Source organism: Cyclopterus lumpus, chromosome 11 (genome assembly GCF_009769545.1).
Source record: "Cyclopterus lumpus isolate fCycLum1 chromosome 11, fCycLum1.pri, whole genome shotgun sequence".
NCBI classification, from domain to species: Eukaryota; Metazoa; Chordata; class Actinopteri; order Perciformes; family Cyclopteridae; genus Cyclopterus; species Cyclopterus lumpus.
The window spans coordinates 20,291,757-20,312,283 of record NC_046976.1 but is presented as its reverse complement, the minus strand read 5'-3'; the positions used below and the strand labels follow the sequence as shown (position 1 = coordinate 20,312,283).

At 45.6% G+C, this 20,527-nt stretch overlaps 3 protein-coding genes and 1 long non-coding RNA gene across 7 annotated transcripts; all 4 read left to right on the top strand.

Moving 5' to 3' along the window:
• Positions 1–915: 915 nt before the first annotated feature.
• Positions 916–1,408, top strand: LOC117739389. Its single transcript, XR_004610168.1, has 3 exons — positions 916–1,023; positions 1,101–1,144; positions 1,232–1,408. It is a non-coding gene; the product is annotated as an uncharacterized LOC117739389 (long non-coding RNA).
• A 3,892-nt stretch (positions 1,409–5,300) lies between these two features.
• Positions 5,301–6,067, top strand: LOC117739464 (vegetative cell wall protein gp1-like). Its single transcript, XM_034545878.1, has 3 exons — positions 5,301–5,398; positions 5,475–5,518; positions 5,606–6,067. The coding sequence occupies exons 1-3, from the start codon at positions 5,376–5,378 to the stop codon at positions 5,944–5,946; spliced, it is 408 nt and encodes a 135-aa protein (XP_034401769.1). The 5' UTR covers positions 5,301–5,375; the 3' UTR covers positions 5,947–6,067.
• A 4,849-nt stretch (positions 6,068–10,916) lies between these two features.
• LOC117739051 (extensin-like) lies at positions 10,917–14,115 on the top strand. 4 transcript variants are annotated; one of them, XM_034545324.1, is made up of 5 exons: positions 10,917–11,019; positions 11,100–11,143; positions 11,228–12,154; positions 12,278–13,918; positions 14,038–14,115. In XM_034545324.1, exons 1-4 carry the CDS (start codon positions 10,997–10,999, stop codon positions 13,885–13,887), a joined length of 2,604 nt encoding a protein of 867 aa, XP_034401215.1. In that variant the 5' UTR covers positions 10,917–10,996; the 3' UTR covers positions 13,888–13,918; positions 14,038–14,115. The 4 variants fall into 4 exon arrangements, with proteins under 4 accessions (XP_034401215.1, XP_034401214.1, XP_034401216.1 ...); XM_034545323.1 differs by having other exon boundaries at positions 11,228–12,489; positions 12,601–13,918; XM_034545325.1 differs by having other exon boundaries at positions 11,228–12,616; positions 12,740–13,918.
• A 1,317-nt stretch (positions 14,116–15,432) lies between these two features.
• LOC117739222 (sporozoite surface protein 2-like) lies at positions 15,433–17,202 on the top strand. Its single transcript, XM_034545514.1, has 4 exons — positions 15,433–15,539; positions 15,617–15,660; positions 15,744–16,371; positions 17,184–17,202. The coding sequence occupies exons 1-4, from the start codon at positions 15,517–15,519 to the stop codon at positions 17,200–17,202; spliced, it is 714 nt and encodes a 237-aa protein (XP_034401405.1). The 5' UTR covers positions 15,433–15,516.
• The last annotated feature ends 3,325 nt before the right edge of the window (positions 17,203–20,527 follow it).

Below are 20,527 nucleotides of genomic sequence, written 5' to 3'. Positions count from 1 at the left end.
TGGAAAAAGATTTGAATCTGGTATTGCTTCAAGTAGGGGAATTGTTCTTAATACTGGTCCTCAGCCCTCTTTTGAGCACCAGCCATCAGGCTACCATTCCAAGCCCCGGCAAGTGAAGATTCAAATAAAACCTGCCTAAATTATATTTCTGTTCTCAGGTTCCTGACCACACTCTGAAAGCGGTCTGTCGTGGCATCAACCTTTTGTGAAATTCAATAAATTACTTGCAACTGCACACTCTACCGTTCATGAGGTTCTTTCATTAAAAAAATTATGAGTCAGGTTACTAGTTTGAGATTCTTCTGCATTAAACTGATAGATTTGGAAGTGTCCTGATGGAACTGGAGCACTTGAGAAAAGGTAATCTATCACTGCACTTGCATACTGTATGTACATTTGTGATCTATCACCCGCCCCATGTAGCTCTATAGTATTTGAATCTCCTAGGTGTAGTACTATGGGTGGGGTCCTGGTTACAGTTTTAAAAGTGATGGCGCTATTACCTGTTCTTGCAACTGTTTTCATTCTGATAACTGAAATAACTGGTGGTGCCTCCAATAGAATTATGGTAGCAAAATAAAAGGTTTGTGCCTCAAGTCCTTTTAGCTTGTGTTTTAATTGTATTTTACCTCTGGTTTAAACAGTTCTTGAACTTTGACACACCCAAGATACTTCAACTGCCTTAAAATACATTCTGGTATTCATTAGTGTGTGCACAACAATGATATGCATACCTCTGACAAACGTATCAAAGGAGACACTACACAATATTTTTGAAATCTATAAATTGAACAAATTAGCTACATTTGAAACACCTGCCCAGGTTGTTAGAGTTGAAATCCCAACCTGATTCCAATTACTTCATCAGCGTGAGACGTGATTGAAAACACTTGAAAAGGGCCACAGTCATGAAACTGAATCACTAGTTTCTCATTCTGTTGGCCTGTTGTTAGCAGCTACACATGTTGCGAGCTGTTTAGCTTCAGCTTGAGATCCCAAAATGTATTTTGGATTTTGTGTGAGGTACAGTTACTCTTCTTGGTTCGAGCAGATGTTTAATTCTTCTATCATGTTTTGTTCACTTTGTCTTCTTTTTTCAGAGTGCTTGTGCTCTCACTGTTGACTTTTGGCCAGCATGTAAATGGTAAGAATTCATGCTACACTAGCTACAGTTTCAATTTAGCAACTTGTTTACAGAACTGATCTTTTGAAATGTTTCCTCTTTTTCTAGCACTCGGTGACAGTGCAAAAGGTGTCATCCAGACCAAAGCTGGCATGTGGGATTTTGTCTCTCCCGAGAATGGAAAAAGATTTGAATCTGTTATTGCTTCAAGTAGTGGAATTGTTATGCAAGCTGGTCCTCAGCCCCCTTTTGAGCACCCGCCATCCGTCTACCAGCCCAAGCCCGGCTCTCATCCATCCAAGCCCGGCTCTCATCCGTCTACCAGCCCAAGCCTGGCTCTCCATCCGTCTACCAGCCCAAACCCCTGCAGCCGTCCGTCTACCAGCCCAAACCCCAGCAACCGTCCGTCTACCAGCCCAAACCCGAGCAGCCGTCGTCTACCAGCTTAAGCCCCAGCCGCAAATTCAGAAACTCACCAATACTCCCAGCAGCCTAAAACCAATCCCAATACAGATGGTGTCATCCAGACCAAAGCTGGCATGTGGGATTATGTCTCACCCCAGAATGGCAAAAGATTTGAATCTGGTATTTCTTCAAGTAGGGGAATTGTTATCCAAGCTGGTCCTCAGCCCCCTTTCGAGCTCCCGCCATCAGGTTACCAGCCCCAGCATCCCAGCTACCATTCTCCGTCCGTTTACGATACCAAGGCCCAGAAGCCCGGCTCCCCGTCCGTCTACCAGCCCAAGCCCAGCAGCCGTCCGTCTACCAGCCAAACCCCAGCAGCCGTCCGTCTACCAGTCCAAACCCAGCAGCCGTCGTCTACCAGCCCAAGCCCCAGCAGCCGTCCGTCTACCAGTCCAAACCCCAGCAGCCGTCCGTCTACCAGCCCAAGCCCCAGCAGCCGTCCGTTCTACCAGCCCAAGCCCCAGCAGCCGTCCGTCTACCAGCCCAAACCCCAGCCGCAAATTCGGAAACTCACACAAAACTCCCAGCAGCTAAAACCAATCCCAATACAGATGGTGTCATCCAGACCAAAGCTGGCATGTGGGATTATGTCTCCCCAGAATGGCAAAAGATTGAATCTGGTATTTCTTCAAGTAGGGGAATTGTTATTCAAGCTGGTCCAGCCCCCTTTCGAGCCCCGCCATCAGGTTACCAGCCCAGATCCCAGCTACGATTCTCCGTCCGTCTACCAGCCCAGGCCCAGCAGCCGTCCGTCTACCAGCCCAGGCCCCAGCAGCCGTCCGTCTACAGCCTAAACCCAGCCGTCCGTCACCTAAACCCCAGCCGCCGTACGTCTACCAGCCCAAGCCCCAGCAGCCGCTCCGTCTACCAGTCCAAACCCCAGCAGCCCCCCCACCCCCCCCCACCCCCCCCCCGTCCCTCTCCCCCAGCAGCGTCCGTCTACCAGTCCAAACCCCAGCAGCCGTCCGTCTACCAGCCCAAGCCCCAGCAGCCGTCCGTCTACCAGCCCAAGCCCCAGCAGCCGTCCGTCTACCAGCCCAAGCCCCAGCAGCCGTCCGTCTACCAGCCCAAGCACCAGCAGCCGTCCGTCTACCAGCCCAAGCCCCAGCCGCAAATTCGGAAACTCACACAAAACATCCAGCAGCCTAAAACCAATCCCAATGCAAAAGGTGTCATCCAGACCAAAGCTGGCATGTGGGATTTTGTCTCACCCCAGAATGGCAAAAGATTTGAATCTGGTATTTCTTCAAGTAGGGGAATTGTTATTCAAGCTGGTCCTCAGCCCCCTTTCGAGCCCCCGCCATCAGGTTACCAGCCCCAGCATCCCAGCTACCATTCTCCGTCCGTCTACCAGCCCAAGCCCCAGCAGCCGTCCGTCTACCAGCCCCAGCAGCCGTCCGTCTACCAGCCCAAGCCCCATTCTCCGTCCGTCTACCAGCCCAAGCCCCAGCAGCCGTCCGTCTACCAGCCCCAGCAGCCGTCCGTCTACCAGCCCAAGCCCCAGCATCCGTCCGTCTACCAGCCCAAGCCCCAGCATCCGTCCGTCTACCAGCCCAAGCCCCAGCCGCAAATTAGGAAACTCACACAAAACATCCAGCAGCCTAAAACCAATCCCAATACAGATGGTGTCATCCAGACCAAAGCTGGCATGTGGGATTATGTCTCACCCCAGAATGGAAAAAGATTTGAATCTGGTATTGCTTCAAGTAGTGGAATTGTTCTTAATACTGGTCCTCAGCCCCCTTTCGAGCTCCCGCCATCAGGTTACCAGCCCCAGCATCCCAGCTACCATTCTCCGTCCGTCTACCATACCAAGCCCCAGCAGCAAATTCAGAAACCCACACAAGACACCCAGCAGCAGCCTAAAACTAACCCCAATGCAAAAGGTGTCATCCAGACCAAAGCTGGCATGTGGGATTTTGTCTCACCCCAGAATGGAAAAAGAGTTGAATCTGGTATTGCTTCAAGTAGGGGAATTGTTCTTAATACTGGTCCTCAGCCCTCTTTTGAGCACCAGCCATCAGGCTACCATTCCAAGCCCCGGCAAGTGAAGATTCAAATAAAACCTGCCTAAATTATATTTCTGTTCTCAGGTTCCTGACTACACTCTGAAAGCGGTCTGTCGTGGCATCAACCTTTTGTGAAATTCAATAAATTACTTGCAACTGCACACTTTGCTGTTCATGAGGTTCTTTCATTTAAAAAATGATGCGTCAGGTTACTGGTTTGAGATACTTATGCATTAAACTGATAGATTTGGAAGTGTCCTGATGGAACTGGAGCACTTGAGAAAAGGTAATCTATCACTGCACTTGCATACTGTATGTACATTTGTGATCTATCACCCGCCCCATGTAGCTCTATAGTATTTGAATCTCCTAGGTGTAGTACTAGGGGTGGGGTCCTGGTGACAGTTTTAAAAGTGATGGCGCTATTACCTGTTCTTGCAACTGTTTTCATTCTGATAACTGAAATAACTGGTGGTGACTCCAATAGAATTACGGTAGCAAAATAAAAGGTTTGTGCCTCCAAGTACTTTTAGCTTGTATTTTAATTGTATTTTACCTCTGGTTTAAACAGTTCTTGAACTTTGACACACCCAAGATACTTCAACTGCCTTAAAATACATTCTGGTATTCATTAGTGTGTGTGTGCACAACAATGATATGCATACCTCTGACAAACGTATCAAAGGAGATACTACGCAATATCAACAAACCCCAAAATGATTTCCTCTATGGAACATCTTAAACATGCGAACATCAATATACTGTAAACCTCTCTCACACACACAAAATAACAAAACCTCTGTCGCATTTCTGAGTCGTAGAAGAAACGGCAGCAGTTTACGTGGGAAACGGTTTTCCATCGTGGTCCAAAGGAGCTTTCCCGGTCCCCTTTCAGTCACCAACAACTGTCCCCTCTTCACACAAGTCCAAACCAGAGCATAACTGGTTGTCAGCCACTAAGTCATGAACATTATTGCTCTTGTACAATGTTCACGGTTTTCAGTGTTAATTAGCTTCTGCCTTCTAACATCTGCTTAAATCCCACCCCTCTACCCGAGAATGAGATTGGATTGGTCTCAGGACAACCCAATTAAAACACAAAGAAATATTGACATTGTTTTTTGAACTATTAGCATTTTTGCATTGGTATTGATCTGCAGTTTATGGAAAGCAATTTGTGCTCCTAGAAAATGCAAACAAAAAAAAGTATTTTCAATGGTCTTTAAAAAGCAAACCTAGGTTTCTAAACTATTAGCATATTTGTTTTTGTCTGTCAGTGAGATAGCACTAAGTATTGGGCAGTACTCGATGCAGCTGTCTAAATGACCTACTAATATGAATATATAATGAACAGGAACACTGGTAAAGACATTTTTCTTTTCTCACCATGTACATCAAGTTCATTTTAATACGGCTTCTTAACGTTTAGATGAAGAGCTAAATAGCGGAACAAAAAGCTTCTTCTCTCAAGTCTCTAGTTCTGTTTTAACTTCTGTCTGTATGGGGACATTCGTCTCGCAGCTAGTTAATGTTTATAATTCGTTTGAATTTTTGAAATCTACAAATTGAACAAATTAGCTACATTTGAAACACCTGCCCAGGTTGTTAGAGTTGAAATCCCAACCTGATTCCAATTACTTCATCAGCGTGAGACGTGATTGAAAACACTTGAAAAGGGCCACAGTCATCAAATTGAATCACTATTTTCTCATTCTGTTTTGCTGTTGTTAGCAGCTACACATGTTGCGAGCTGTTTAGCTTCAGCTTGAGATCCCAAAATGTATTTTGGATTTTGTGTGAGGTACAGTTACTCTTCTTGGTTCAAGCAGATGTTTAGTTCTAATATCATTTTTGTTCACTTTGTCTTCTTTTTTCAGAGTGCTTGTGCTCTCACTGTTGACTTTTGGGCAGCATGTAAATGGTAAGAATTCATGCTACACTAGCTACAGTTTCAATTTAGCAACTTGTTTACAGAACTGATCTTTTGAAATGTTTCCTCTTTTTCTAGCACTCGGTGACAGTGCAAAAGGTGTCATCCAGACCAAAGCTGGCATGTGGGATTTTGTCTCTCCCGAGAATGGAAAAAGATTTGAATCTGGTATTTCTTCAAGTAGGGGAATTGTTATTAAATCTGGTCCTCAGTCCCCTTTCGAGCCCCCGCCATCAGGTTACCAGCCCCAGCATCCCAGCTACCATTCCCCGTCCGTTTACCATACCAAGCCCCAGAAGCCCGGCTCCCCGTCCGTTTACCATACCAAGCCCCAGAAGCCCGGCTCCCCGTCCGTCTACCAGCCCAAGCCCCAGCAGCCGTCCGTCTACCAGCCCAAGCCCCAGCAGCCGTCCGTCTAGCAGCCCCAGCAGCCGTCCGTCTACCAGCCTAAACCCCAGCAGCCGTCTGTCTACCAGCCTAAACCCCAGCAGCCGTCCGTCTACCAGTCCAAACCCCAGCAGCCGTCCGTCTACCAGTCCAAACCCCAGCATCCGTCCGTCTACCAGTCCAAACCCCAGCATCCGTCCGTCTACCAGCCCAGGCCCCAGCAGCCGTCCGTCTACCAGCCCAAGCCCCAGCATACGTCCGTCTACCAGCCCAAGCCCCAGCAGCCGTCCGTCTACCAGCCCAAGCCCCAGCCGCAAATTCAGAAACCCACACAAGACACCAGCAGCAGCCTAAAACCAATCCCATTACAGATGGTGTCATCCAGACCAAAGCTGGCATGTGGGATTATGTCACACACCGTGAATGGCAAAAGATTTGAATCTGGTATTTCTTCAAGTAGGGGAATTGTTATTAAATCTGGTCCTCAGTCCCCTTTCGAGCCCCCGCCATCAGGCTACCATCCCAGCTACCATTCTCCATCCGTCTACCAGCCCAAGCCCGGCTCTCCATCCGTCTACCAGCCCAAGCCTGGCTCTCCATCCGTCTACCAGCCCAAGCCCCAGCATCCGTCCGTCTACCAGCCCAAGCCCCAGCATCCGTCCGTCTACCAGCCCAAGCCCCAGCATCCGTCAGTCTACCAGCCCAAACCCCAGCCGCAAATTCAGAAACTCACACAAAACTTCCAGCAGCCTAAAACCATTCCCAATACAGATGGTGTCATCCAGACCAAAGCTGGCATGTGGGATTATGTCTCACCCCAGAATGTCAAAAGATTTGAATCTGGTATTGCTTCAAGTAGGGGAATGTTATTAAAGCTGGTCCTCAGTCCCCTTTCGAGCCCCCGCCATCAGGCTACCAGCCCCCGGCATCAGGCTACCAGCCCCAGCATCCCAGCTACCATTCTCCATCCGTCTACCAGCCCAAGCCCGGCTCTCCATCCGTCTACCAGCCCAGGCCCGGCTCTCCATCCGTCTACCAGCCCAGGCCCCAGCAGCCGTCCGTCTACCAGCCCAAGCCCCAGCAGCCGTCCGTCTACCAGTCCAAACCCCAGCAGCCGTCCGTCTACCAGTCCAAACCCCAGCAGCCGTCCGTCTACCAGCCCAAGCCCCTGCAGACGTCCGTCTACCAGCCCAAACTCCAGAAGCTGTCCGTCTACCAGCCCAAGCCCCAGCCGCAAATTCGGAAACTCACACAAAACTCCCAGCAGCCTAAAACCAATCCCAATACAGATGGTGTCATCCAGACCAAAGCTGGCATGTGGGATTATGTCTCACCCCAGAATGGCAAAAGATTTGAATCTGGTAGGGGAATTGTTATTAAAGCTGGTCCTCAGCCCCCTTTCGAGCACCCGCCATCAGGTTACCAGCCCCAGCATCCCAGCTACCATTCTTCGTCAGTCTACCAGCCCAGGCCCCAGCAGCAAATTCAGAAACCCACACAAGACACCCAGCAGCAGCCTAAAACCAACCCCAATGCAGAAGGTGTCATCCAGACCAAAGCTGGCATGTGGGATTTTGTCTCACCCCAGAATGGAAAAAGAGTTGAATCTGGTATTGCTTCAAGTAGGGGAATTGTTCTTAATACTGGTCCTCAGCCCTCTTTTGAGCACCAGCCATCAGGCTACCATTCCAAGCCCCGGCAAGTGAAGATTCAAATAAAACCTGCCTAAATTATATTTCTGTTCTCAGGTTCCTGACTACACTCTGAAAGCGGTCTGTCGTGGCATCAACCTTTTGTGAAATTCAATAAATTACTTGCAACTGCACACTTTGCTGTTCATGAGGTTCTTTCATTTAAAAAATAATAAATAAATGATGCGTCAGGTTACTAGTTTGAGTTTCTTCTGCATTAAACTGATAGATTTGGAAGTGTCCTGATGGAACTGGAGCACTTGAGAAAAGGTAATCTATCACTGCACTTGCATACTGTATGTACATTTGTGATCTATCACCCGCCCCATGTAGCTCTATAGTATTTGAATCTCCTAGGTGTAGTACTAGGGGTGGGGTCCTGGTGACAGTTTTAAAAGTGATGGCGCTATTACCTGTTCTTGCAACTGTTTTCATTCTGATAACTGAAATAACTGGTGGTGCCTCCAATAGAATTATGGTAGCAAAATAAAAGGTTTGTGCCTCAAGTCCTTTTAGCTTGTGTTTTAATTGTATTTTAGCTCTGGTTTAAACAGTTCTTGAACTTTGACACGCCCAAGATACTTCAACTGCCTTAAAATACATTCTGGTATTCATTAGTGTGTGTGTGCACAACAATGATATGCATACCTCTGACAAATGTATCAAAGGAGATACTACACAATATCAACAAACCCCAAAATGATTTCCTCTATGGAACATCTTAAACATGCGAACATCAATATACTGTAAACCTCTCACACACACTCAAAATAACAAAACCTCTGTCGCATTTCTGAGTCGTAGAAGAAACGGCAGCAGTCTACAGCAGTTTACATGGGAAACGGTTCTCCATCGTGGTCCAAAGGAGCTTTCCCGGTCCCCTTTCAGTCACCAACATCTGTCCCCTCTTCACACAAGTCCAAACCAGAGCATAACTGGTTGTCAGCCACTAAGTCATGAACATTATTGCTCTTGTACAATGTTCACGGTTTTCAGTGTTAATTAGCTTCTGCCTTCTAACATCTGCTTAAGTCCCACCCCTCTACCTGAGAATGAGATTGGATTGGTCTCAGGACAACCCAATTAAAACACAAAGAAATATTGACATTACTCGGCTAAAACAAATTAGGCTGTTAGAAGGCACACACTGAATCACGTCCACAGCACACAAACAATGGCCATTTGCATGAACCTTTGAACTGTAGAGATTGACTCTTATTTCTACACTTATCCACTTTTAACTTAATGTTTTAGAAAACTATTTACATCATTATGTCTAAATTATCATTTTATACATATATACATATACACACAGAGCTGACGCCGATATCAGTCGGTGTCATTTGTTTTACATTGCGTGTCCTCCGGCAAAGACCTGGACAGTTCAAGAAAGCCCTGATGGGTCACTGCGACATCAACGGAGACGGAAAGATCCAGAACGAGCTGGCTCTCGGCCTCCGCCTCATACTCAGCTTAAGGACCCTCACAGCATTGGTGTTACGTTTCTTTCTTCGCTCCATCACTACTCCATACCTTTTTCAATCTAATGTGCATCCTATACTTTTTTCTCTCACGTTTGACTCACTTCCAGAAAATAGGATGGCAATGGTGATATTTCCTCCAACTGCTTTCAGTTAGTTTCAAAGCCAATGTAAGGCCTCAATAGTAATACAAGCACAGTACATGTCAATTTATATATTGGTCTGAGTAAGGAATTTAAGGATTTTCTCTAGTTCCTGTAACCATGATTACATGACATGCTGCATTATATGGAACAATGTTAGCATTAAACTATTGTGAAAAAAGTAACACGTTCATAAAGTATTCAATCTTTTTTGTCAGCTGTTTTTCTTCTCCGATGAAAAAAAATTACACGTTTCTGAAAAATCAATGGCTGTGAGTTTGAAAACATACACTATTGTTTTGAATGATTCACAATCGATCCTTTTCGTCACCCATCAACGTCAGCGAGAAAGCACAAAATGTTACGCAGTACTCTACGCAGTTTGTAAAATTATAAGGGTTTTTATCTTTACTTGCACATGTATAGAAAGAATGTCTATGTTTATATTAATACATAAGAATGATTTGATAATAATAAGGGATATTCTGAAGAATGATATGAAGAATGGATTAGGGAAAACTTTGTTTATCATAACTGTAAGATGATTCAAGTATGAATGGAATGTATTAATCATGGGAGGCAGAGTTAAGATGGAGGATTCACAGCTGTTTCCAGGCGGAGCTATTTTTGTTGCTCTGATAATATAATTCTTACATATTGAACATCCTCATGTTTTTGTCAGGTTACTCAAGTTCAGAATAACTTTGCTTTGCTTTGCTTGTGATCAGAGAATAAATCTACCAGAATGAGAGAAGTCGTTGGCTGAATTCTTCCGAAGGCTCTACCAGGCATCCAATATATTACACGCTTTCAGCGCAAACAGGAAGTGGAAAAGCTAACGGAAGTATGGGAACTACTTCGGAGTGGGATCGTTTACGTTAGCGAAGCTTAGCCAGTAGCATGCTGTATTGCTAAGAGGATTGCTACACTGATCAATAGAGAGGCCTTAAGCCCAGTGGTTGAAGAGTAGTTAACTTTTGTGCAGGGTGATATTGTCCTTCTGCGTGGACAAGACCGACCGCTAACTAGTTAGCAGAGTAGCTGCTAATAGCCTGTGGACTCTTGGACACATGGACACCCCTTGATCGAGGACCATATATGATGTTGATTATCTTTATCATTAAATACTTTTTATTATACATCATTGGATTCTGGACTTTCTCTCCGCTGAGTCGCTCAAAGTTTCGTGATGCTGGCATCTGGAACATAAGTTCTGTCTATATATCAATATGAATTTAGAATGAACAGCAACACCCCTAAAACTGTTGCACTCAACATTTACTTCAAGATCATTTGAATACAGTTTCATAATGTTTAGACGAAGAGCTATAGCAGGGCAGCAAGCTTCTTCTTCTCTCTCGTTTCTAGTTCTGTTTTAACTTCTGTTGTGTTTAAATTGAGGCAGAAATCTCACAGGTAAAAATATGAAAAACAGAATATTAAAAACAAAAGTACTTAATACTGTCTGTATGAGGACTTTTGTGTTGCAGCCATTTAACGTTTGTTATTTGTGTGAATTGACTTTTGAGAAAAATCTACAAATTGAACAGAATTTGAAACACCAACCCAAGTTGTTAGAGTGGACATCGCAACCTGATTCCAATTACTTCATCAGCGTGAGACGTGATTGGTCGCCAGCAACACTTGAAAAGGGCGACAGTCTGTGCAACAGTCATGAAGCTGATACACTAGTTTCTTGTTCTGGTTGGGTGCCTGTTAGCAGCTACACATGTTGCAAGCTGTTTGGCTTCAGCTTGAGAACCCAAAATGTATTTTGGATTATGTGTGAGGTACAGTTACTCTTCTTGGTTTCATCAGATGTTTAATTCTTCATGTTTTGTTTTGTTCACTTTATCTTCTTTTTTTTCAGAGTGCTTGTGCTCACACTTTTGACATTTGAGCAGCATGCAAATGGTAAGAATTCATGCTACACTAGCTGCAATCTCAATTCTGTTACTTGTTGACAGAACTGATCTTTTTTAATGTTTTTTTTTCTAGCACTCAATGACAGAAGTGGAAGTTTTGATCATCCCAGAAATCACAAACCAGATTTTGCGTCCAATTTTGAGCGCTCTGCACAGCCTAGAGGGTTTCTAGGTAGTTCTGGATCCAGTCACAATGGAGGTGGGAAAGTAGATAGTTACAGTCCAGAGGGAAGTGTTTCTAGTTACGGCTTTAGCTCATTGAACATTGGGAAACCGACACAAAACTCCAAGCAGCCTCCTCAAACCAACCACAATGCAAATGGTGTCATCGAGGCCACAGCTGGCATGTGGGAAGTCTTTTCTCCCATTGGCGGTGTTTGGAGTCCTAAAGTGCAACCCGGGTCCCCGTCCACTTTCAACCCCAAGCAGCCCGGCTACACGTCCCTAGTCGGCTACCAACCCAAACCACAGAAACCCAGCTTCTCATCCAAACCCCAACAAGGGGTGCTTCAATCCAAAGCTGGCATGTGGGACAATTTTTCCCCCATTGGTTCAGGTCCTAATGTGCAACCCGGGCCCCCGCCCAAGAAACCCAGCTTCCCACCCAAACCCCAACAAGGGGTGCTTCAAACCAAAGCTGGCATGTGGGACATTTTTTCCCCCGATGCTCCTAATGTGCAACCCGGGCCCCCGCCCAAGAAACCCAGCTTCCCACCCAAGCCCCAACAAGGGGTGCTTCAAACCAAAGCTGGCATGTGGGACATTTTTTCCCCCGATGCTCCTAATGTGCAACCCGGGCCCGCGCCCAAGAAACCCAGCTTCTCACCCAAACCCCAACAAGGGGTGCTTCAAACCAAAGCTGGCATGTGGGACATTTTTTCCCCCAATGGTCCTAATGTGCGACCCGGGCCCCCGCCCAAGAAACCCAGCTTCCCACCCAAACCCCAACAAGGGGTGCTTCAAACCAAAGCTGGCATGTGGGACATTTTTTCCCCCGACGGTGGCGGTTCCGGTCCTAATGTGCAATACGGGTCCTCGCCCAAGAAACCCAGGTTCCCACCCAAACCCCAACAAGGGGTGCTTCAAACCAAAGCTGGCATGTGGGACATTTTTTCCCCCGAAGGTCCTAATGTGCAACCCGGGCCCCCGCCCAAGAAACCCAGCTTCTCACCCAAACCCCAACAAGGGGTGCTTCAAACCAAAGCTGGCATGTGGGACATTTTTTCCCCCATTGGTTCAGGTCCTAATGTGCAACCCGGGCCCCCGCCCAAGAAACCCAGCTTCTCACCCAAACCCCAACAAGGGGTGCTTCAAACCAAAGCTGGCATGTGGGACATTTTTTCCCCCAATGGTCCTAATGTGCGACCCGGGCCCCCGCCCAAGAAACCCAGCTTCCCACCCAAACCCCAACAAGGGGTGCTTCAAACCAAAGCTGGCATGTGGGACATTTTTTCCCCCGACGGTGGCGGTTCCGGTCCTAATGTGCAATACGGGTCCTCGCCCAAGAAACCCAGGTTCCCACCCAAACCCCAACAAGGGGTGCTTCAAACCAAAGCTGGCATGTGGGACATTTTTTCCCCCGAAGGTCCTAATGTGCAACCCGGGCCCCCGCCCAAGAAACCCAGCTTCTCACCCAAACCCCAACAAGGGGTGCTTCAAACCAAAGCTGGCATGTGGGACATTTTTTCCCCCATTGGTTCAGGTCCTAATGTGCAACCCGGGCCCCCGCCCAAGAAACCCAGGTTCTCACCCAAACACCAACAAGGGGTGCTTCAAACCAAAGCTGGCATGTGGGACATTTTTTCCCCCGACGGTGGCGGTTCCGGTCCTAATGTGCAATACGGGTCCTCGCCCAAGAAACCCAGGTTCCCACCCAAACCCCAACAAGGGGTGCTTCAAACCAAAGCTGGCATGTGGGACATTTTTTCCCCCGAAGGTTCCGGTCCTATTGTGCAACCCGGGTCCCCGCCCAAGAAACCCAGCTTCCCACCCAAGCCCCAACAAGGGGTGCTTCAAACCAAAGCTGGCATGTGGGACATTTTTTCCCCTGACGGTAACGGTCCTAATGTGCAACCCGGGTCTCCACCCCAGCTTCGGCAGATCGTCTACAGGCCCCAGCAGGCCGGCTACCAGCCATCCGTCTACCATCTTAAGCCAAAGCCCAAGCAGCCCGGCTACCAGCCGTCCATCTACCAGCTAAAGCTCCTGCCCGGTTACCCGCTCAAGCCCAGCTTCCCTCCAATTCCCCAACAAGGGGTGCTTCAAACCAAAGCTGGCATGTGGGACTTTCATTACCCCAATGGTGGTGTTTCTGATCCTGAAATTCAACCCGGTACCCCACCCAAGAAACCCAGCTTCCCGCCCCAGCAAGGGGTGCCTCAAACCAAAGCTAGTATGCAGCCCAGGTCCCCATCCCCAACCCAGCAGGGGGTGTTTCAAACCAAAGCTGGCGTGTTGGACATTTTTTCTTCCGTTGGCATCTCTAGTCCTAATGTAAAGCCCGGGTTCCCATCCCAGCAGTCCAGCTACCAGCCGTCCGTCTCAGTGCATCAGCCCAGCTACCAGCCCCAGCTAATCGGAATTCAAAGCAAAGCTGGCATTTGGGAATTCTTTTCTCCCAATGGAAGGGTTTCTGGTCCTAATGTGGAGCCTGCCAACCTAAATAAAGAAATGACTGTTCCTCCAGGATCCCCACACCGTCCCAGGTGGCAGCAGTCACTGGTTCCTGTGTAAAACGGCAGCCATTGACCCAACTATCCATGCTGTAAGTCTTAACTTTAAATTTTCTCAAACATATGCTACAAAATAAATGGGGGTGAAGAACAGCCCAAATGCATTTTAAGCTGACCTTGCAAACTGTCTAAATGATATTTCTGTTCCCAGGTTCCTGACCACATTCTGAAAGCAGTCATTCCTGGCATCAACCCTTTTGTGAAATTCAATAAAGTACTTTTAACTGCACACTCTGCCATGAATGAGGTTCTTTTATTGTCTCAGTCTTTGTGAAATGATGGGTCCGGTTACTGGTTTGAGATTCTTCTGTATTGAACTTGTTTTCTTGGAGAATCATGACTAACTCGTTTGTTTGAAACTATATGCTACATTAATGCCTAGCATCTATTGTACTCGGGAGTTTTAGAGCACCTAGTTTTCCTGACATCCGGTCAGAAATATGTTTTTTTTAATCCTCGCTAATGGATTAATTGTGTAGCGTAAAACTATCCGCCCAAGCAGAGGGCCTGGTGAGGTGGATGCATTTGTAAAGGAGCTGATGGCAAAAGGTTATATCTATCACTACACTTAGATATTTGCTCTTCTATATAGCGCTGATGTAGGATTTCCAATATCAGGCTGTCATTAATTTTTTATATCTTTACCCATTGTCATCTGACCTCCATACCTTTTTTTTTTTTTCCAGCAAACGTTTAACCAATTTCTGGAGGTGCATCTTTCACTTTGGTGATTAAAGCCAATGTCTTTACATATCTTATGCTCCTTAATAAAAGCACAGTACATGTCAATTATTTGTCTGCATGAAGAAAGTTTGAACTTGACATGAGCATTATGTGGATTAAATACCCCATGAAAATATACATTCCAAAAATGTATTCTGTGTTTCAATGATTGCATGACTTGCTGCTTTGTGTTAATACATTCAATTCAGTTTATTTTGTATAGCCCAATATCACAAATTACAAATTTGCCTCACATACGACATCCCTGTCCCTGGAAGTGTTTGCATGAAATTGTGAAACCAGTAACGTAAATTATTCAATTCTTCTCTGCTGTTTTTCTTCTCTGTTGCAAATAAATTGCATTGTTAAATCAATACACATATCGTAAAATCAATGACTGCTTGCAAATGAGATGCATCAAAAGTTGTGAAATTGATATTTTCATGCATTGTTTTTTAACTTTTAGCATTTTTGCATTGGTATTGATCTGCAGTTTGTGCAATTTGTGCTCCCAGCTTGAAGTGCAAAAATAAAAGTATATTTTTACATGATTTTTACATTATTTTCAACGGGCTCAAAATACAAACCTAGCTATAACTATTAGTGTTTTTGTCAATGTCAGTGAGATGTTACTAAGTATTGTTAACGTTTATAATTTGTTTGAATTTTTAAAATCTACAAATTGAACAAATTAGCTAAATTTGAAACACCTGCCCAGGTTGTTAGAGTGGACATCCCAACCTGATTCCAATTACTTCATCAGCGTGAGACGTGATTGAAAACACTTAAAAAGGGCCACAGTCTGTGCCACAGTCATGAAACTGGAACACTAGTTTCTCATTCTGTTGGGCTGTTGTTAGCAGTGACACCATTTGCAAGCTGTTTAGCTTCAGCTTGAGATCCCAAAATGGATTTTTGTTTTTGTGTGAGGTACAGTTACTCTTCTTGGTTCTAGCAGATGTTTAATACTTCTATCATGTTTTGTTCACTTTGCCTTCTTTTTTCAGAGTGCTTGTGCTCTCACTGTTGACTTTTGGGCAGCATGTAAATGGTAAGAATTCATGCTACACTAGCTACAGTTTCAATTTAGCAACTTGTTTACAGAACTGATCATTTGAAATGTTCTTTTTCTAGCACTCAGCTACAGAAGTGGAAGCTCTAATTACATTAAGCCTCACTTTGTTTACACAAGGAATGACAAACTTCCTTTAGCGGCAGTTTTTGAAAGCTCTGCACAGTCTGGAGGGTTTCTGGGTAGTTCTGGATCCAGTCACAGTGCAGGTGGGCAAGTAGATAGGTACAGTCCAGAGGGAAGTGTTTCTAGTTACAGCTCTAGCTCACTGAACATTCGAAAACCCACACAAAACTCCCAGCAGTCTCGTCAAACCAACCCCAATGCAAATGGTGTCTTCCAGACCAAAGCTGGCATGTGGAATTTGGGCTCACCCCAGAATGGAAAAAGATTTGAGTCTGGTATTGCTTCAAGTAGGGGAATTGTTATGCATGCTGGTCCTCAGCCCCCTTCCATACCCGAGCAACTCAGCTACCAGCCCCCTTCTCAGTCCCAGCAGCTTGGCTACCGGGAGCCTGTCTACCCCTCCAGGCCCCAGGATTCCGTCTACCCCTCCAGGCCCCGGGATTCCGTCTACCCGTCCAAGCCCCTGCAGCACGACTACCCGTCCAAGCCTCTGCAGCCCGTCTACCCAACCAAGCCCCAGCAGCCCAGATTCCAGCAGCCCGACTACCCGTCCAAGCCCCTGCAGCCCGTCTACCCGTCCAAGCCCCTGCAGCCCGTATACCCGTCCAAGCCCCAGCAGCCCGTCTACCCGTCCAAGCCCCAGCAGCCCGTCTACCCAACCAAGCCCCAGCAGCCCAGTTTCCAGAAGCACGACTACCTGTCCAAGCCCCTGCAGCCCGTCTACCCGTCCAAGCCCCAGCAGCCCGTCTACCCGTCCAAGCCCCTGCAGCCCGTCTACCCGTCCAAGCCCCAGCAGCCCGTCTACCCGTCCAAGCCCCAGCAGCCCGTCTACCCGTCCAAGCCCCTGCAGCCCGTCTACCCGTCCAAGCCCCTGCAGCCCGTCTACCCGTCCAAGCCCCAGCAGCCCGTCTACCCGTCCAAGCCCCAGCAGCCCGTCTACCCGTCCAAGCCCCAGCAGCCCGTCTACCCGTCCAAGCCCCAGCAGCCCGTCTACCCGTCCAAGCCCCTGCACCCCGTCTACCCGTCCAAGCCCCTGCACCACGTCTACCCGTCCAAGCCCCAGCAGCCCGTCTACCCGTCCAAGCCCCAGCAGCCCGTCTACCCGTCCAAGCCCCTGCAGCCCGTCTACCCGTCCAAGCCCCAGCAGCCCGTCTACCCGTCCAAGCCCCTGCAGCCAGTCTACCCGTCCAAGCCCCAGCAGCCCAGTTTCCAGAAGCATGACTACGCGTCCAAGCCCCATCAGGTGGGGATTCAAGGCAAATCTGGCATGTGGGATATCTTTTCTCCTCGCTGTAAGTTTTAAATTAAAATTATTTTTTTAACGGTTTACATATCTAATTCATTGCAAACTATCTAAATTGTATTTCTGTTCTCAGGTTCCTGAACACATTCTGAAAAGAGTCTATCCTGGCATCAACCATTTTGTGAAATTCAATAAAGTACTTAGAACTGCACTCTCTGCCATGAATGTCATTTGAAATCTCCAAAAATACAATTTGTTTTTCTAGGTCTTTTGTGAAATTAGTCTTGATGATCCAAGAACACAAGGTTAACTCTGCAATCGCACAATATCAACTAAATAACTACTTATGCACTCAGACTTTGAAGTCCATAGGTGTTTAGTTCTGCCCTACTGTCAAATCGTTGAGTGTTTGAGGGCTCTCTGGTAAACCGTCTGCATTAGATGGTGTTCAATCAGGTCTATCTAACCAGCTCTCCATTCAATGGCTCCGGAGATGTTTTTAAGGTGATCGATAAAACTCTCCTGGCTTTGCTCCCTGCCATCTCACTGGACCGGGAGGCCCGAATACAGCTATCTGTTGTGTCAGTTAATGGCAGCTTTCCTCATGGTTGTTGGCTCTTGTTGTGCCATGATAGGTTTTAATAGCTAGGAATAAGCCCTGAGGGTCTGTTTAGTGGACTAGGAATACAAATAATTAACACAACTTTCTGCCCTTCGTGACTGAAAGTTGTGTTTGAGTTACATATATACGTGGTTGTAGAATTAGTATGCCAAATTCACGCTTTGTTTTTATTTCGCCTTTTCTATTCAAACTTGTTTTGCCTCTGCCGGCATCAGACGGCTCTTGAACCAACCAACTTAGATGCTGAAAACCTTCGCAATGATGAACCAGAATCTTTAGCACATGTATTTAAGGATAGTAAACATTCACTTTCATTCATCAAAATATCTAAATTGATTGCAGAAGCATCTGTGCTTCTCATCACTCTGAAGACTCTTACCCTACTTTCTAACTGCTGCAGCAGGCTGCTAATAATGCAGATTCATAATCCTTGTGATGATATTCGTGAATTACCTTCTGAAGTGAATTCAACATGGTGTGACTCAGAAGCTCTTCCCTCCCACATCGTTCTCCCCCTTCTCTTCTCCGCCTCCCTCTGATAGCTGTTATTAGTTTAGTCCTCTCCTGTTTTGGGGGGATAATGACACAGAGCGCTGCTTATTGTGTGTGTGTGTGGTGTTTACCCCTGTCATTAGGCAGTGAGTCATTGTCGTTAAAATGACACAGCTTCGGCTCTACCATCTGATCCCAGATCTTCCTCCAGCAAACCGGTTCGGCCACGCTGGTTCTGGCCCATCGGAGCTCCGTGTTCAGGGCCAGAAGTCTGCAGGTTTCCCCTCGGCAGCAGTCGTGGAAACTCTTTGGCAGACGGTTGTTACGACACTGCTTCAGAGAGTGAATCTGAATTTCACGAGCATCATCTTTCTTTGATCTGATGTTTGACAATTCTTGATTTATTGTATAAGCCAACAAAAAATAAAATAAATCAAATGCTTGACGTCCGGCAACACAACATTCAAGAGCATTTTTTGTTTGTTTGACAGAAAGCTGAGAGAAAGGTTGGGGTTTTATGACACTAATGAGTATCACAATATTAATCTTTGTTTGTGGCTACTAGTACATTTTGGATATAAGACACTAGAAATATTACCCAAAGAGTAAAAGAGTCCGTACATGTGGGTGAATGAGACGCATGAGAAAGGTCTCTGTATAAAGGCCTTATAAATGCAGTTCATTTAGTTTAGTGAAATTATCACTGACAACGTTTTACCACTAGGTGTCCTCCAACTGGCATGAAGGTCAGCAATGAGAATCTATTCAGAAGCTGAGGGGCGAAGGGTCACAATGAGACAGCCAAGGACACATTAACGAGCTTTAAACGTACTCTATACACATGGAGGCACTAGGCAAAGGCCCTGTAGCCCAAACTGTTAGGTTCCCTTGGGTCTGACCCTCTGGTGGAAGTTACTAAAGACACAAATTGACCACAAAGAGAAGCCAAACAACCCAGAAAAAAACACACACAAACAACTACAAAGATATACAAAAAAAACAGAAACAAATATGCAAAACAGAAATAAAAAAGATTTAAAAAAGACACAAGAGACACAAAACATATACAGAGATACATATTAAATTTAAAAAAAGACACGAAATTACTACAAAAAGATGCAAAACGACTACAAAGAGATCCAAAACAAATAAAAAAAGACACGAAATGATTACAAAAAGATGCAAAACGACTACAAAGAGAACAAAAACAAATAAAAAAAGATACAAATCAGCCAAAAGCGACACAGAACGACGACAAGGAGAACCAAAAACAATTAAAAAGAGATGCAAAACCACAGAAAAGAAATGCAGTCTCACAACTACTCCAAAGAGACACAAAGCAACTACAAAGAGATATAAAGCAACTACAACAACTACAAAGAGATACAAAGCAACTACAACAACTACAAAGAGATACAAAGCAACTCCAAAGAGACACAAAGCAACTACAAAGAGATACAAAGCAACTACAAAGAGATACAAAGCAACAAAGAGATACAAAGCAACTCCAAAGAGACACAAAGCAACTACAAAGAGATACAAAGCAACTACAAAGAGATACAAAGCAACAAAGAGATACAAAGCAACTACAAAGAGACACAAAGCAACTACAAAGACATACAAAGCAACTACAAAGAGACACAAAGCAACTACAAAGAGATATAAAGCAACTACAAAGAGACACAAAGCAACTACAAAGAGATACAAAGCAACTACAAAGAGACACAAAGCAACTACAAAGAGATAAAAAGCAACTACAAAGAGACACAAAGCAACTACAAAGACATACAAAGCAACTACAAAGAGACACAAAGCCACTACAAAGACATACAAAGCAACTACAAAGAGATATAAAGCAACTACAAAGAGATACAAAGCAACTACAAAGAGACACAAAGCAACTACAAAGAGATATAAAGCAACTACAAAGAGACACAAAGCAACTACAAAGAGATACAAAGCAACTACAAAGAGACACAAAGCAACTACAAAGAGATAAAAAGCAACTACAAAGAGACACAAAGCAACTACAAAGACATACAAAGCAACTACAAAGAGACACAAAGCAACTACAAAGAGACACAAAGCCACTACAAAGACATACAAAGCAACTACAAAGAGATATAAAGCAACTACAAAGAGATACAAAGCAACTACAAAGAGACACAAAGCAACTACAAAGAGACACAAAGCAACTACAAAGAGATACAAAACAACACCAAAAAGGTTACAAAACATCTCCAACGAGACATAAAAGGAGCAGACATGTCTGTGTGAGCCGGTGGCTCTTGTTGTCATGTTGGAGGGGTAGAGGCCCTTTCATGTTTGTAACATCGCTCCATGTCTATATAAGAAATAGAAAG